The sequence below is a fragment of the Eleginops maclovinus genome, chromosome 7 (assembly GCF_036324505.1).
Source record: "Eleginops maclovinus isolate JMC-PN-2008 ecotype Puerto Natales chromosome 7, JC_Emac_rtc_rv5, whole genome shotgun sequence".
Classification (NCBI taxonomy): Eukaryota; Metazoa; Chordata; class Actinopteri; order Perciformes; family Eleginopidae; genus Eleginops; species Eleginops maclovinus.
In genome coordinates this window covers 19,055,178-19,072,343 of record NC_086355.1, presented here as the reverse complement: position 1 = coordinate 19,072,343, position 17,166 = coordinate 19,055,178, and the positions used below count along the sequence as shown (strand labels likewise).

Below are 17,166 nucleotides of genomic sequence, written 5' to 3'. Positions count from 1 at the left end.
TGAAAATTAATATTCTGCTGCTCTTTGTCATATTTGTACTAAATAATTGTTCATCTACTGATTTAAAACTGTTACACAATACTGGTATGGTAAGGCCAATTAATTTCATAGCATTGAAAATGCATGAGCCTTAAACCTCCAATAATAAATGATTAACTAGGTACAGAATATGATTTATTCTCACACTGCATAGCTTAACAGATGGCTAACTAAGACTCAGACTGTAGTTGAGTTGGACGTCGTTTATTGAGGCTTGAAATTGTTAGCAATTGTTACAATTGAAATAATACATGTCCAACATAATGCAAAAATAGAGTGTAGTATAATCCAGTTATGCTTTGTAACTTAAATAAAGCAAGTAACATACATTTGCCGTAACCATTAAAGCAAGCAGCATTTGCAACAGCCTATGCTAAGAATGACCTATTCCGTTAGCTTAGCAGCTAGTTTGCTTATCAGCTAGTTAACTTATCTTCAACATTGACAACAACACAATCAATTAAACACATTTTTTGAAGATATAACTAAAGCATACAGGTAGGTTTGTAAAAGTACAAACAGATCTACTCCAACACAAAACAATCTGTGGCAGCACTGATGAGTCTTTCAGAGTCAGTAGGTGGAAATCTGATTGATTTTGCACTCGATGGTGCAAAACCAATTTCCTTTTATCAAGGAATACAATTGCAGTTGGACACCTTTTTGTGCTGGTGCAATGGCAAAAAATAAAGATACAATAAGTATTCTTGGCACAGAGTTTATAGTAGCCAGAGAAAAGGAATGTTTGCCTTACTCCTTTGAAAATAAGCAAATATTAGTAAGCTTCTTTTAGCAATTTGAGTGTAGGAAGATCACATTAATAGTAGAAAACTGTTGGGTAATTTCCAGGAGTCTTAGTCCTCCATGTTTGTCTTTTGTGATAGTGTCCCTCTACCTATCTTCACTTGTCCTGTAATCATTCTGTAACACCATTAAAATAAAAACAAAGTTATAATGGGATTGACTGCAAAAGGGTCCCTGAAACGTTAGGTCTGTACTTTAGGGTCAGTCCGTCAGGGGCAGGAAGTTTCCTCTAACTAATGGGACATTGTTAACTTGTTAAGCACAAGATGGTATGTAAGAATAAAGCAACAGGTAAAGTGATCATTAAAATAACGTCAAACATTTAATGCAATTCATACACAGAGTAAAATTCTTAATTACTTTATTATGTCAAACAACAACAAACTTGTTAATAGCCTAGCTGATATACAAGCTAATCCAAATAATGATCTTATTCATGCAAATATGAATGTTTGAATAGCAGTGTAGCAGTATATCAGATTTTCATGTCAATCAAACTTCTCTCTTTTCAGGCCCAGAAATTCCAATGCATTTCCTGCAAGCAATTTTTCCTGTAAATCAAAAGAGTACAAGCCATTTTAATACCCTGATTAGATATGCAGTTTTTATAATATTTTTTGGAATTATTCATTTTTTGACTTTGCAGTGCTGCTGAGAAGACTTTTCTACCGTTCCATGTAATATAGAGTGAATCAATGACAGCATATTCTCACCTTTAGTTTGTCATCAAATTCCTCCATCGAATCAATCAGTGTTCCAGGCTGCAGCTCACCCAGTGGGAATGGATAATCTGTTCCAAGCATCACTTTATCCTGAACGAGTAATACATGCACGTTAACTTGGAAAACTACTTAAGAATTGTACAAAAGCAGACATAAACATCCAGAGTATCTCTGTCAGTCAGAGGAAGGTAGATTAGTTATGTTATAGCTACAGTAGAACTAAGGCATCAAATTGATTCAACAAATCAAAAGAGTTGCAACAACTACTTTAATGAGCCTGTGTATACCGTTTGTGTATCCAAGGTTAATTTTGTTTCACATAAATAATACTTAGAATTACCCACACACACACTCTGTGCTCAAACCCTTAGTTACACTCCTTTAGGGTCTTCTCAATGCATGAGCCCTCTATCATGACCATTAAGATAGGGTTTGTGTGCATTTAATGAAGGACAAGTACAAGCTCACTTTTCCAATAACGTCAATTAGGAGCTTCAAGGCGATTGGATCGTGAACTAGAGAGTCGGTGTAGAAAGAACCAAGGTACTTTCGTGGACTAATCTCATTGTCAACGGCACAAAGATCCGGGCGGACTTTGTGGCCATGTTCAATTCTGCCAATGGTGAATGGGAAGGAGCCACCTGTAAACAAATGAACATAAGCAATAGAATTCAAACAACAACACCTGAGCTTGAAAAATATGTTGAAGTTGACACTACAGGTACTTTATTCAGCAACATCTGGTCTCTACCTCCATGTGCAAAGCAGACCTTCAGTTTAGGAAATTTCTCAAAGACGCCTCCGAATATCATCGAACAAATAGCCATTGTTGTCTCTGACGGCATGCCTTTGAGATGGAAAAGAAAAGAAAATGTTCTTTACTGAAATGTGTTGTTATTATGAAACAATATATATGGTGGCAGAAGGAAAAGCAAAAAGAAGAGCATTATTGGTCACAGTTGGCTACAATGTCAGTGCATTAATGTGTCGATCGATAATCAATAATCTCCAGTCAAAACCAAATCAATGTGTTTTCCCATGTGTTAAAAACTATTTTATTGCCATTATTTTCTTTGAGTCTTGTAGCTTATCCGTTTTGGTATGACCCTGGCAAAAATCCCAGGATCGGATTTCAGGAGGAAAAAATACAATTGGATTCGATTTATTAGCCTTTCAAATAACATATTTTATTAAGGTTTATTGAGTGTTGAGTTAAATCTAGTATTTTACACAGGAATTATACTTCCTTTGTTATTTAAAATCCTTGACTGTGTGCACTCTTAATGTTTTTATTTTATTTATGTTTGACAGGTGCTGACCAATCAAAGTGCTGCTAACAATTTGGTCTGTTAAAAACTTTTGGTTTATATTTTCTGTCGGCTAGACCAGCAGATATTCAATAGCTCCCGTTCTTAGTTGTTCTCCCTCACCAACCAGCCAGGGTAGCCAATACTTAGCCGTCCTCCCATCTGTCTGCATGTCCCACGGGTGGACAAATAAGGAGCAGCCCAGCTCCTCAGCTGCCTGCAAGGAAAACAAACCGCAAGATCAATATTTCTATTTTTGATCCTCTGAATACAAAGGATATCCATGCACTTTAGTTGGAAATTAGTTAACCCCATCCAAACATAGGGGAACTAACAACAGGAATGTCATTATATCCAAGCATGTACTGCCATGTTCAATGTCTCACAGCATAGAAAGGATGGAGTTCAGTGGCATTGAGATCCCAGTTGTTGATATGTGAGCCAATCTGCACCCCAGGGAAGCCCAGCTCCTTCACGCAACGCCTCATCTCCAGAATAGCCAAGTCAGGGGCTTGCATTGGAAGAGTGCCCAGGCCCACAAACCTAGTGGGGTGGCTGCGTACTATCTCGGCCAAGTCGTCATTTAAAAGGACGCAGAGATCCAGTGTGTCATGAGGTTTGGCCTGTAATCGGAAAATAAGACTTTAAATAAGATATTTGGAAGCTGGAGAGACATCTATTGTTCACATTGATGCTTCTGTGACTGAAGAAGAGTTAAGAAGCTTTGCACACTCCTATAAAAGCCTAGAATGTGATGCTCCTTGTTTGAACAGCATTGCGTAGTTACAGCTCACAGCTATTTGGGGAACATCAAACAGCACTATTTCACTAAAATAAACAGCCATAAACAACAGTTGCTGCATTGTTTTTGTGCACTTACCCAGTAACTAAACATCACAGGGACAGTAGAAAGGGCTTGTACTGTGACACCTGAAGGGGTCAGAATCAGAAGCAATTAAGTCATCAAAAACATCAATGTTGACAAGTATTTCAAGTCTTTGCAAAAATATATACCATGTTGATCCATGTCCCTTATGCGTGCATCTGCATCCCAGCAGTTCTCTTGAATCACTCGGAACAGCTTCCCATCCTTCATCATGTCTGCTTCACCCTGAAACACGACATAACCAGCAGACATATCCAGGGGAAGTAATAGCCTGGTATACAGTATACATAGAATATCCATATTTTTACTTGAGTAAAAATACCCAAGTGTTAGCATTAATATTATAGTTCTGATACAAAAACGCATTGTAGTATCATTTTTCACAGTGGACGCCAAAAGTGTTTGCAAAAACATAAAATATTAATAACAAACGAGTAAGTAAAACGAACACATAAAAAATAAAGAACAAAAAATAAAATAAACAAAGATGACATAAAGAAGAAAAAAGGTATCTTAATCCATTATAATACAATACAATTCTTCAGTTTATGTATATCTTGTATGAAATAATATAAACGCTTCAATATGACTAGTAACGAATGTTGTCAAATAAACCAAAATGTACAAATGGAGTAGAAGTTTAAAGTAGCTTAAAATGCAAATGCTCAACTCAAAGGAGCCTTAATATTGTACTAAAACACAGTACTTGACTACATTTAGTTAGTTACTTTTCACCACAGTTCATATACACCTAGTTACAGAGGACAATTAGGGACAAAAGTAAAAACATGTACTTAAGTTCTAAGGATTGTTTTGTTTGTATATGTTCTCTGTGCCTTTTCTGTCTATTGGCCAAGTGTTCTTAAAATAAGTCCAATAGCTCTATTTTTAAGGTGTTCTTTGGTGTATTTGGGTCAGTGGAGGATTTACGTCTGACAAAATAAAGTTTGAATTCTATGTTTGAAGTCAACATTTCTTTCTGGTTTTTAAGTTTTTTACTATAAAATCAGAACTCAAAAAATGTATTCACATGTGGCCCCAATCCTCTCCTGGTTCTATTTGTATGACTGTGATTAACATATTGTCCCTATTACAGTCTAATCACCCTTGCAGATTTATAGTTTTTGCTTATTCCACTCAATTAAATTCAATTTGCAAACTCTTTAGATTTTGTGAAATCTGGATATCATAACAAATCTATATCCAACCACATGATGGCGATGTAGTGCTGATTCCTACTGTTTCATGGTACATATGAGATGCAATCTTTCATTTACACCTGGCATTAAAATGTCACAACAGACAATATGTCTTTGTAAAGGTGTTCAGATATTTAACTGCAGGTATACAAACAACATCTGCACCGTGTTTTCTTCCCTGTTTTTGGCTGTGATTAAACACCTTGGGCTCATCTCCACCTGTCACAATGTCAAAACTACAATGTCACCTGGAGTCCTATCTCCTGTTTTAACATTGGCACCAGGATTTAAACAGATGCTCGTCTTATGTTTGAGTGCATCACTGCGACACAATCAACTATCTGTCCTTATGTGCAACTTGCTGATGCCCAACCAATGTCCCATGTAAAAGTTGCCGGCTGCACGGTGTTCTGCTGTGTTGTGATGCAGTGGCACCATGCTGACTCGTGCAGCTGCTCACATAGAGAGGCGGGCTGAAAGGTCCTCAGGGTGGGGGGGCTGGGGTGCAGCCGGGAGACACCTGCTGTGTCCCCGGCATTGTATGCAGTACAATTGCATCACGGATCCTGCACCCTGTCAGTACAGCCAAACAAAAGACAAACTGACTCACCTTGCAGTGATGGTGAAGCTGCACAAATCCACCATATCCATACCTCTGAAACACAGGGAAAAAAGGGAGTATGCACTATTAGACACTACAGCTGAATAGGGTTTAAAAATGTAACTAAGAAATATATCAATGTGTGCTAATCTGCATACAAATACACCTATTTGTCCAATGTACAGAAATCCCAAGGTTGGAATAAACCCCGGTTTCTTGTTTTATATTGTTACACTATAGAATATCAAAGGTTTTAGTGAAGGGGGTTTGTCCCTCACTTTGTATATATCAACAACCATCATAACGTTTATTTTTTTGCCATGTTTTGTAGAAAGGAATTCTTCTATAAATTAATCTGTGAATGATGTATTCAAAAGCCCCTGTGTACCAGCCATCGTCATTTAGAAAGGAAGGAAACTGTAAAGTTTAGTGTATTTAAATGCTACTAAATTGGAGATTTCTGGCAGAGAGTAACAGAATGATGCCCTGTAAAATAAAAATGTATTGAAATAATTAATTTATTGATTTGAAATTCCAAACATTTTGCCAGACACTACATGAATAAAATGAAATTTAAAAAATCACTAATATACTTATGAAACATCACCAGGTGATTACCTTTATTAAAACAGCTTTATGTTCAAATATGCAAAAGAGTCAACAGCCTCAGATTGCACTCGCTGTGAGTTTTAGGCACTGTTGCAGAAGACCTGGAAGAAGATTGAACTCCTGCACATGTAATCTTTACAAAAACTGCTCCAAAGAGACATGTATTGTGACATGTTGAATATTACATTACATTACATTAGCAATATCTAAGGCTCAGACACAAATATGAAGACACAAAATGTGTAGTAAATTAAACACGTAAATGTTCATTTTAGGTGTTTTCTTCTCTCTTTATTCTTAAAGGAGACAGAAAATCTCAAAATGTTGGGGCACATTAGTCCATGCATTAGATTACAAATCTTGTGTCTTCAGATAGATTGGATAGAAGATATAATGTCAGTATGAAAAGTTAAACATAGTCTGGAGTCCCCTGTGGATCCTGCAGTGGGAAAGCCTCCAATGATTGAGTTATTCCATCTGGCAGAGTTCAATCTTCATCCAGACTCTCTTCTTCAACGGCACAGATAACTCACAGTGAGTGCCATCTGAGGCTGTTGACTCTTGAATACAGATGAAGCTGCAAATGATCGACTTGAGCAAAACAGCCATAAAGCCGAATCTCATATCCGTGCTGATCTGCAGTAGGCCTACTGTGGACTTTGTTGCTGCCAGACAAAAGCCTTGGCTGTTAAAAATGCGGGAAGGCTTTTTATCCATCTCCAAGTACTTTTTGGGTGACTTTTAATGGAATTCCTGCATGCCAGTTCACAATGACGTTTATAATGAGTTAACGCTAATGTGCTGTTTGGGTTCCTTTCAGTGGCGGCTGGCCAATAGAGGGCGCTAGGGCGCCACCCCAACACTCACCTCTCACCACATTTCCTTGAATAAGACATAAAAAAAAAATTAAAAAATGAAATAATAAAATTAAAATATTTCGAAATACATGTATATATTTTTTTAGATGTGCAAGATAAATATTTCATAGTTAATGATGAGTAAAGTTGTTTCGTTCGTTGACATTGTCTGATTGGTGACGTATTTCCGCCCTGGGGCGCAGGAATCTTTGCCCATAGACTCTCGTTAAAAGTTGTACATGCGCAGTAGCTCCTCTTCAATACAAGAGATAGGACGATGTTGGGGCGCACCTCTCCTGCGCCCCGAGCTGAATGCAGCTGGATTTGGCGGCGGGGCTGACGTCACAGCCTTCTGTCATAAAGTATGTGTATTGTCCATGTTATATATGATATATATTATTTAAGTATATAGATATAGAGATATATCTAGAGATAGATAGAGAGATAGATAGATTGATATTTATTATATATGTATATTGGCCATCTGTATAGTAATATAGCACATCTGTATATTTGTTCATGCTACATCTGTTTATACTATGCCAATTATTCCCACCTCTTTATACTGCCCTTATCTTTACATAATCACTCTTAACTGCATATACTGTACATACTCTATATATCGCACTTGTTTCTCTTTGCACTTCTATCTATCTATCTATAATGTTGTTTTTGTTGTTTTCATTTATGTAAATACACTCGTTTGATACCTTAGTACATGTATGCATGCTTTTTTTTATATATACATTTTGGAGTTATAGCCCCCCCTGGAGAAAACTCCACCAGCCGCCACTGGTTCATTGTAACCATGCTGTCTTGAAAGGGCCCGTTATGCTAATTTTCAGTTTCATGGTTCTATTTCATGCCTCTACTGTGACATGATTCTATGCTTTAATGTTCAAAAAGCTGTTTTTCTCAGGCTGCCTGTGCTGCAGCACCTATTTTCATTCCCTCTGCCAGAAACCAGAGCCCAGTCTGCTCTGATTGGTAAGCGGGACTGCTCTGTTGTGATTGGTCAACTGCTTAGAGACGTTCGCCCCTTAGCCCACGTACAATGTGTTAGAGTGCTAGCCAATGGCAGCGCGAGTGTTACGTCAATATGTACCAGAAGTAAACAAAGGAGTCCAAAGGAGGCGTTTCAGGGATTTTAGTCTTTGCAGACCATTGGAAAAGGAAGAACAAAAAAAGCATAATAGGGCCTCTTTAATGGTCCAAAAATATTCTATTATCAACTTGATTATTTGTGACTTTAAAGAGATTTATGATGACTGCTTGATCTAAGGAAATGTCACTCTTAAAGAACATGATCAGTATCTCTGTTTAGGATGGTTTCGGTGACCCCAAAGTAAAATAGTGGTTAAATAGAAAGGATTTTCATATGCTTTAGTTTTTAATGCAGAATTCCTAATCCTATAACAATTATATTTCAGTCTATTGATATGATAGACCTCCTTGGTGTTTATATTGACACCTAACATAAGCCATGTCACTATTTAGATTTACTGTAAAAGTCTTTGTCTGTGAATGACTATAGAAATGTTTTTTTTATAACAGAGAGAGCAAACTGAACACAATGGCTTAACAACTTTTGCGTGTGCACTGAGTTTTGATAATATAGGAACAATATTATCCCATTTATCATATGATATGGTTATTACAGTGAGAGGGCCTTGGTGGTGCAATAAATCAAAACTTGCAGCAAAAATTTTAACGAGTCTGTTAAAACAAGACTTTCTTTTTTAATTTCATACAGAGTAAGGGATATATTATTTCACAATATTGATTTGTGTAAAAACATTAAAAAACGTGCACATGTTTAAAGCCTGACATCTCAAGTAGCATATGCTAGTTCACAGGATGAACAAATACATTAACATGTACAAAATAGGCATCCCTTAATATATGACTATAAATTGTCATACGGGTGTAAGGAAAGAAAGTTGGAAAAATGAAGAAAAGGAAGAAATAAATAAGGGTTGTGGTGAATGCACCAGTGTGCAGACTATATCTTCTGTCCAGCACTAAACATGGGAAATCATTAGCCAAAGCCAGAGGCCTCCATAGTAATAAAGACATAAGAGCAGTCACAGATAACAGATAGGAAAGGGAAGAGCAAGACCAATCGCCACCTATTGATTAAAGTTTAAACATCCATAGAGAACACAGATGTATGGAGTGAGCTGTTAAACTCCATGCTGACACTCCAAATGAAGAACAAAGTCTGTACATTTTACTCTGCTTTTGAATTGCATTGAATTGTAGCTCTGCCCACTGCAGAACTGATACAAATGTGTACTACATGATCTCTCGGTGCCTACCTGCTTCAAATCCGGCCACTCCTTTGGTAAAATATGACTATGAATATCAACCTTCATCTTCTGGAAAAATTGGAGGTCTGCTGCCAAAGACTTCCTGCAGTAACTGAGCACAAATCAAGCAAATTCGCTTCCCACCCTCAGACAGAAACCAATGAACGGCAGGTGAATGGCTTCTGCTGGGAAACCCAGGTCATTTATTAGCTAGTCTGTAAAACAATCACAAAGTAATCAGTAGTCAGTGAAAGCTGTTTTACATTGTAAATAGAAGCAAAATCTGTGGACATTCTTCAACAAAACATTTTAATAATACACTGGTTACATATTTTACCAATGTTACAGTGTTTCTACACCCATATTACTCTGTTATTTGACCAATATTACACCTATGTAAGACCAATATTAATTCCATATTATACTGTCATTTCAATGTTTATTATACAAATTTGACATATGGTCACAGCCTGTTAAAAGACTGTACCTCCCATGATAGAAACCAGTAATGGGTTAAGATGATGTTGTTCCTACATTATGGTTACATAGGCTGTATTGACTGTAGAGCAAATCAGTTTAAATCTAAATGATATTTTACGGACATTTTTGTTTTGTTTTAATGCCACCTGGTGGTCAGTAATTTGTGAGCATCCTGACAGCTTGCAGGCAGGTGAGAACATAATTGATTTGCATGCTGATAATTGGATTTACCATGGGTCAATGAATTGATTCTCGGATTAGAGAGCAAAACCACTGGCACGTAAATAAACTAAACCACTTATCTCTAGTTCCATTAACCCATGTGTGCCAGCAATTGAAATTTGGAATTTTCTGGAGTTGTCTCCGGGATCTTCAAACGTGGCTCAACTGTTTTGCTGAAATTTGAGTTTATCTCAATACCATATTTAGATTTTGCGCACATGAGACTCTTTTTCAGGAAAAAAGCAGACTACATATAGTATGATAAGAAATGGCTGTACCTCAGAAACCACAAGGAGCACAATCCTTGTTCTGTAAAATAGTATCATTTTCATAAACATTATTTTAAGTTCTTGAATCCCGCACATAACTATATATATTTAGCTTATTTATGTACAAAGCTACCTTTTGTAATATCTGCGCAGCTCTCCACTTCACATACCAAATCTACACATTTCCTTTTTTTAATTACTATTTTATTTGTCATGTTGTACTGCACTTAGACGTTTTGTATTTCTCTAATGTTATAATATATATATATATATATATATATATATATATATATATATATATATATATATATATATATATATATTGTTATACGTTATATGTAGTTTTTATAAAATTTCAATTTTTGGTGCTTTTGTAATTTATCTTTTTGCTTTCGTGTGTACCACACAATAGTAGAATATCACAAAGTACATCTACTCAAGTACTGTACCTTAGTACAATTGTGAGATATTTGTACCTTACCTGAGTATTTTCATTTTCTTGTACCTCTACTCCACTACATTTGGAAGCCAATATCTTTAACTTTTACGCAAAATTATTTGCTTAAACAATATAAATCAGCTAAAAAAAAATACATTTTGGCATTTCATTTTTGGTAGAGATATAAATCAGCTGTATATAAAGCAATTTAAACAGCTCCAGCTGTCATGGACACATAAATAATCATAATCCAATATTGTAATTAAATAATATTCTGAAATGGGCCATTACGAACAATGAGTTTCTTTGCTTTTGGTACTTAAAAGTAAATTATATACCAATACTCGTGTACTTTTACTGGAGTTAGTTTGAATATAGTATTACTTGTGTTTTTACAATGTTGCTTAGGTAAAAGAGCTGAGTACTTCTTCCACCACTGTCATATAGTGGCCTGTATGAGAAATAAGTGCTGAGTTCTGAGAGGCGAGAAGGAGAAAAGGGGTGGAGATAAATTTAAAAAACTTGCTGGCACCGCCTGCCATATCCACAGCAGATCTCAACAATTATCGCATCGCCGCATCTAACCCTGAACTGTGTCTAACTGACGGTTTCGTCAGACGCTGCACTGCTTTTCTTTGCAGGGTTCACTTTCCATAAAGAGGGAGTTGTCTCACTGCTGATGCTGGGGAGATCAACCCTTTATCTCCCATCTTTTATCGCCATCCCACCCCTCTGCGCAGCTGAGTCTACACCGGGCTATATTAGGACGCGCTGGATGGCTTCTGCACTTACACCGGCGTGAATCTCCTCCTCATCAGCCTTTCTTTGAGTCTGCAAACAAAACGAACAGCAACAACAATGACAGACCCGGCCCCCCAGGACACCTACCCTGTCCCAGACCCGACTATTGTGGATCCCTTTACGGCTGCGTTGCGGAACGGCCAGTGCGCCCAGGATGGCTTCACCAACAACCACCACCAGCCAGCCAAGAGCCCCGGCCAGCCCGAGACGCTCCCCACGGGCCAGGAGATGAAAATTACAGACGGTGTGGAGGGAGAAGGTAACTTCATCCATTCATTGGATTTTTCAAAGTTGTGGATGCATATAGGCTATGAAGTGTTAAAGGGTACCCGAGGGAGATGGGAGGGGTATTTTTATCCATGTGAGGTATTTTTAGTCAGCCGTCTTTTAAATTATTTATAACAGTCCTACATCAGCAGATCAGAGTGAAGCAAAAGTTGAATTCAAAGCTCAAAATATTAATAAATTGAATCCAATTCCAAAGCTATCCATTATTTTTTCCATTTCTACTTGCCCCTGGGGAAAAGTCAGATTTAGTTTTTTTAAACATGCACTTTGGGGCTCAGCCAAAGCTATTCTGATACCAGTCACATGCATGCCAAACCCCCAAGTGTGCTTAATGTGTGTTTGTGTGTGTTACTTTTCCACTCATTTAATCCCATTCATCTTCTAACATGAAGAACAACCTCCGAAAAACATTCCACAATGAATAATAACAGGGCCTCAGTTATAAGCTAATTAGTTTATGTATGCATTCAGTTATAATGTATCTGACTTCAATGGCTATTTGATATGTTAATTGAACTCAGTAGCTTTGATGTTAGAGTTATTTTATTGGATGTATTTGGTATCAACAGAGAGGATCCACCTTGTACACTAACAAGACATACAGTCAGAATGAAGGATAATAGGAGAAAGCTGCACTTAACTGTTTGTGTCTTCTTCCTAAAATTGTTCTCACACATGAGACAGAAATCCTAAGTTTTATTGGCTTTAATCTCCAAAAAATGGAACCTATATTTTCCACTAAATCTGCTATTCTATTATAATAAACACTTTTTTTGTTGTTGCAGAAACTGACACTATACCCTTACAGTAAAAGCTTGAGACATATAATCTTTGAGAGAATTCATGTTCCTCTGCCTCTCTACAGTGTCTGTCTGATCCCCCCAGCCTGGGATCATGTGAGCAAAGGGATTTAACCGTGCTGCCTCACTCCCTCGGCCACACATCAGACACAGAGCCACATGCTTGTTAGCTGGTCTTGCTAAAAGGCTTTCGAACAACAGTCACGTTTCTGTTTTTAAGTATGAAACCCAGACGCCATATTACAATTGTTATTTTTTAAAGGTTTCAAAGTAGCTCCATATGCAGTTTAATGATCTGCTTTTTCAGCTAGACACATGAAAAGGTCATCTTGAATAGTACAATCAATCATGATTGTGGACAAACCTTTCGGGAATATTCCATCTACGTAAGCTTCACTTTTGATCTGCTTATCTCCTTATCAAGGTGTTATCAAAGCCGGTCCGTCAGATGGTATAAGACATTTTTAAAAATATGTTTTGCAATCTGTAAGCTTGTCACAGCTAATGGGTCTGACAATCTACACTCTTCTAGCTGGCTTTGCATGCCTTTTAAGTACAACACATGTCACACACGCACGCACGCACGCACGCACGCACGCACGCACGCACGCACGCACGCACACAGTTGCATTGTGACTCAATATCCCAATGATTGATTAACTGGATCTTGCTCTTGGCTCTGATGGAGGCCTTCCAGACGATTTCCTTTTTTTGTTTTTAGCTCATTCTACGCACAAGCCATGTTATTTCCTTTGACCTTCGATCACCAAAGTGACCAATTATGGCCAGATAAAATGAGTTCACACAGCTGGATGATGGTGGTCAAGGGGTAAATGGGATTGTGGCCTAGGGATTACAGTATTTGACATATTTCTGAACCAAATACATTAAATGGCTTGCTCTGCCTCCCATTTGACACATTTTGATATCAAAAAGTATATTTTAACAGATGCATTATCACATAAGTGGCCCCAAGCATGTGGCTTTTAAACTTATTGAGTGTACTTTGAGGTTCTAAAAGTTACATTACTCTTGTACTTGGACTTCCTCCTGTGCTTGGAGTGAAGTGTCTGGCTGTCCGTCAAAAACAGTTGGCAGTGTTCAGTGGTGGGAAGCTGGTGCGGGATGTCAACCTAGTAGCACCAACTCCCTGTGGACACTGTGTCTGCAACGTCTCCTTCTGTTTACACCCACAGTAGACAAGCAGTGGGAGTGAACAATGGATATTTGCAGCGGAACTTGCCATTCAAGAGACATGCAACAATAAAAACAACAATAAAAAAAAATAGTATGAATTTAAGCATGAATGATGCGATTGCCGTACCATGATACCACTGTGAAATGGTCCTTTTCTCGCAAGATCTGTTTAAAAGAAGTTGGAGAGCAAACCCACACAGACTATACGCCCGTCTCTAAAGTTCAGGTTAGCTTAATGGAGTTTTATAGCATCTTCTAGCTCATTGCTTTGGCTTTTTCCCTTCAACTTTACTGTACTGCTTCACCACCATGGCTCTCACATTGTATACTAAGCAGTGGGGATCTTTCCATCCATAAGAAATGCACATATAAAAAAGATGATCAAATAAATGTGATTTTAGTATTTATTTTAAATATGATTGATACAGTGGCTGTACCATGATACATTTGTCAAAAGGGCCTTTTTTTTTGCTAATTTCAGCTACAGTACAATATTTTTTTCTGGGGGGAACAAAGTGTAAAGATACAAAATGTACCTAAGTGCCACAGCATCAAGCTTTTCTACAAGAAAAAGGATACTCATTGGAATAAAAAAAAAAAGGGAACTCAACAGATTTTACACATAAAGGTCAATTGTCAAGTCATGATGAATCAGTTTTATAATGTCCTCTGTGTGTCAGGAGGAGCTTTGTATAACCTGAAAAAATATAATTTCACAGTAAAGTCTCTAAACGGAGAGCCTGCATAACAAACTGGATGTGTGGAGTTTCAGAGATGCGTGTTTGTACAAGACAGGAAGGGCCAAACAAAAATATGGTGTTAATTGCATCACAGGAAATGTAAAATATAATGTAGCATTTAAGCTTGATCAATGCTAACTACTAAATGTCATAATATCTCTAAAGCTGCTTTTTTCCCGCTATTATTTAATATCTGTCTTTTGCTATTCCCCCAAATAAATGAAAGCCTAATACTAAAACAAGGTAGCCCTCCTTTAACCTTCTCTGACCTTGTAGAAGTGATGTGACACCTTGAAGTCTATTTACAATTAAATATTCACAACACAAATTATGCAGTTTTGTTTCACAATGACTACAGTAAGTGGACGTTTCAGCCATTCTTAGTGAGATTTGAATTTAGTTTAGTCTACTTTCTGGAGGAAGAGTTTGTGCACTTTCTTGAATAATACCTCTCACTGCGATGACACTTTATCCGTGTTGAACCTTGTTAGCTGTGCAGTGCTTAATGACAACAGAATAGATTCAGGCAGTTTGTCTGACTTCAGGCTATCACTTCTCTCACAGAAAGGAATTGTATGTGGAATAATAATATAATGAGTATTCTTCTTAAGCCACAACATCTGTTTAGTCTCTTAGAAGGGAATTGTGCCTTAAACAGGTATTGAAGTTGTATTTTAAAATCACAAGGCATGATCATGGTAATGAAATATAGATTCTTGTTGTTGACTCAATGTAAAAGAGTATGGAAAGTAAAACCTTTCCATCTGTCCCTGTTATCTGTATTATTCTGTGGTTCCTCTGGCATTACACAATGTTTTGCATCAGTCAGTGTTAAACGCTGATGGTCTAGTGTTTCCCTGAAAGGTGTGGAGAATTATCTTACAGGAAATGGAGGCAGCAATGAATACCCATTGACAAGTCCATTGGGGGACTTGTGGTGGATTAGTTATAGCTGCTAGAACAACAATGCTTTTTCTCTGAGTAGTATTGCCATGACACATTTATCTAGCAAAGCCAGACTTCGGACCTCCCTTTTGAGCCGGAAACTTAAATAATTTTGACATACAACAGACCTCAAAGACTTGAGGGATTAATCAATTACTCCAACAAATGAAATACCCATTCTAAAAATGAAATTGACAGGCAAAAACATGGAAACATTTAAGGATCTTTGTAATAGCTAATGTTTTTTTGGTCACTTTTGTAACGTCTTTCAAATTTCATAACTTCCTAAGCTTAAAGACATTGTGGTATAACATTTGAGTCACAAAGACCATAGCGGAACCTTGTGGACACTCGTAATATGAATTACCATTTAGTCTAATAATTTTCTCTGGCATGTTGATTGCTTTGTCTTTATATCCGGACGGAAAAACACACCATTGTTGTGTAGCTGATCCAATTGAAATACAGAATACTGAATTTACACATTTTCAATGAGGGTTTGATGTAAATCTATTTTCTCCCAGATTATGTTTGTTTTGGATAAACCACAAATACTTTTCTAATGGAAATCTGTGGAAATTCCCCTATGGAAAAAGATGGGTTGGTTGGCTGGGTAGACGAAGAACAGGACTTTCAGTCCGAAAACGGTGTTGGTGATCTTTGTGAAAACAAAATTCAACTTTCTCTTATTTAATTCACTTCCATAATTATACAACATAACATTCTGATTTAAAGCTAAACTGTAATCTTTTGTTCATCCATACCAGTAGCTTGTTCATTAAAAGTACTGATTATTTAAGATTTATGAGAATTTTATTCCTACCCAATATAAGTGTTAGAAAGGGTCCAATTACTACTTATGCATCCTATGATGGCTGATATGATAATGCAATAAAACATGAAATGGCCATTACAAAAAACAAATAAAAAGAAAGAAAGAATTGTAACAGAGTTTGTGTTTCCTTGCAGGTCTTCTCGAGAGCAGCATGCGGCTGAAGCCCCATGAAGCTCAGAGCTACAGGAAGAAGGCACTCTGGGTCTCCTGGGTCTCCATCGTGGTCACACTCATAATGGCTGTGGCAGCTTTCAGTAAGCATTTAAAAAATGCTTTCAACACTGCTTGTTAACTGTGTTTATGATATACATGTACATACTGACTGATGCAATTTACTTCTCACTTCCCTGTTGACTAAGAGGATATTTTGTCATATAAACGTCTGTCTAGTTTTGGTACAAACGTGTGGTGTTAAGAAACCCCTCTCGTACAATGTTAGGTTGGAAAATTTAAGACGACCTTTGAATTTGAGATTTTTGCAATACAGCATATGAAAAAGAGACTTAATAGTATGACGACAAAGAGCATGTGCCTTGCAACCACATAATGAATGTTACATTTTCAGATCAAATGAATGAGTCACAACATGTAATTGCGAAAGCAGAACAATTTAGATGTTTAGGCAAATCAACAGCACTATTCTCTGTGTGGGGCTGTGTGCTGCACCTTTGACACCATTTTTTCCAAAAATTAGATTTGGCGCCTTGTTTTTTTTTATTGTAAAACAAAGAAGCACTGTTGGTTTCTCAGCTATTTTGATGGAGCAATTCAAAGCAATTTTTGACAGTTTACACAGCAAGTGAAACAGCGGAGAAAT

The 17,166-nt window shown here is 37.2% G+C and overlaps 2 protein-coding genes across 2 annotated transcripts in view; one reads left to right on the top strand and one right to left on the bottom strand.

Moving 5' to 3' along the window:
* Positions 1-227: 227 nt before the first annotated feature.
* On the bottom strand, positions 228-9,509 carry acmsd (aminocarboxymuconate semialdehyde decarboxylase). Its single transcript, XM_063887015.1, has 10 exons — positions 9,343-9,509; positions 5,568-5,612; positions 3,887-3,983; positions 3,753-3,802; positions 3,259-3,495; positions 2,996-3,089; positions 2,317-2,412; positions 2,034-2,206; positions 1,557-1,655; positions 228-1,394 (listed from the first exon to the last, which is right to left on the bottom strand). The coding sequence occupies exons 1-10, from the start codon at positions 9,397-9,399 to the stop codon at positions 1,332-1,334; spliced, it is 1,011 nt and encodes a 336-aa protein (XP_063743085.1). The 5' UTR covers positions 9,400-9,509; the 3' UTR covers positions 228-1,331.
* Positions 9,510-11,306: 1,797 nt separating this feature from the next.
* The window catches only part of tmem163a (transmembrane protein 163a), an 84,631-nt gene continuing 78,771 nt past the window's right edge, over positions 11,307-17,166 (top strand). Inside the window, exons 1-2 of the mRNA XM_063888442.1 lie at positions 11,307-11,803; positions 16,484-16,603. Of these exons, the coding sequence (XP_063744512.1) occupies positions 11,602-11,803; positions 16,484-16,603 (322 nt within the window). The 5' untranslated portion in view covers positions 11,307-11,601. The remainder of the gene's footprint in view (positions 11,804-16,483; positions 16,604-17,166) is intronic.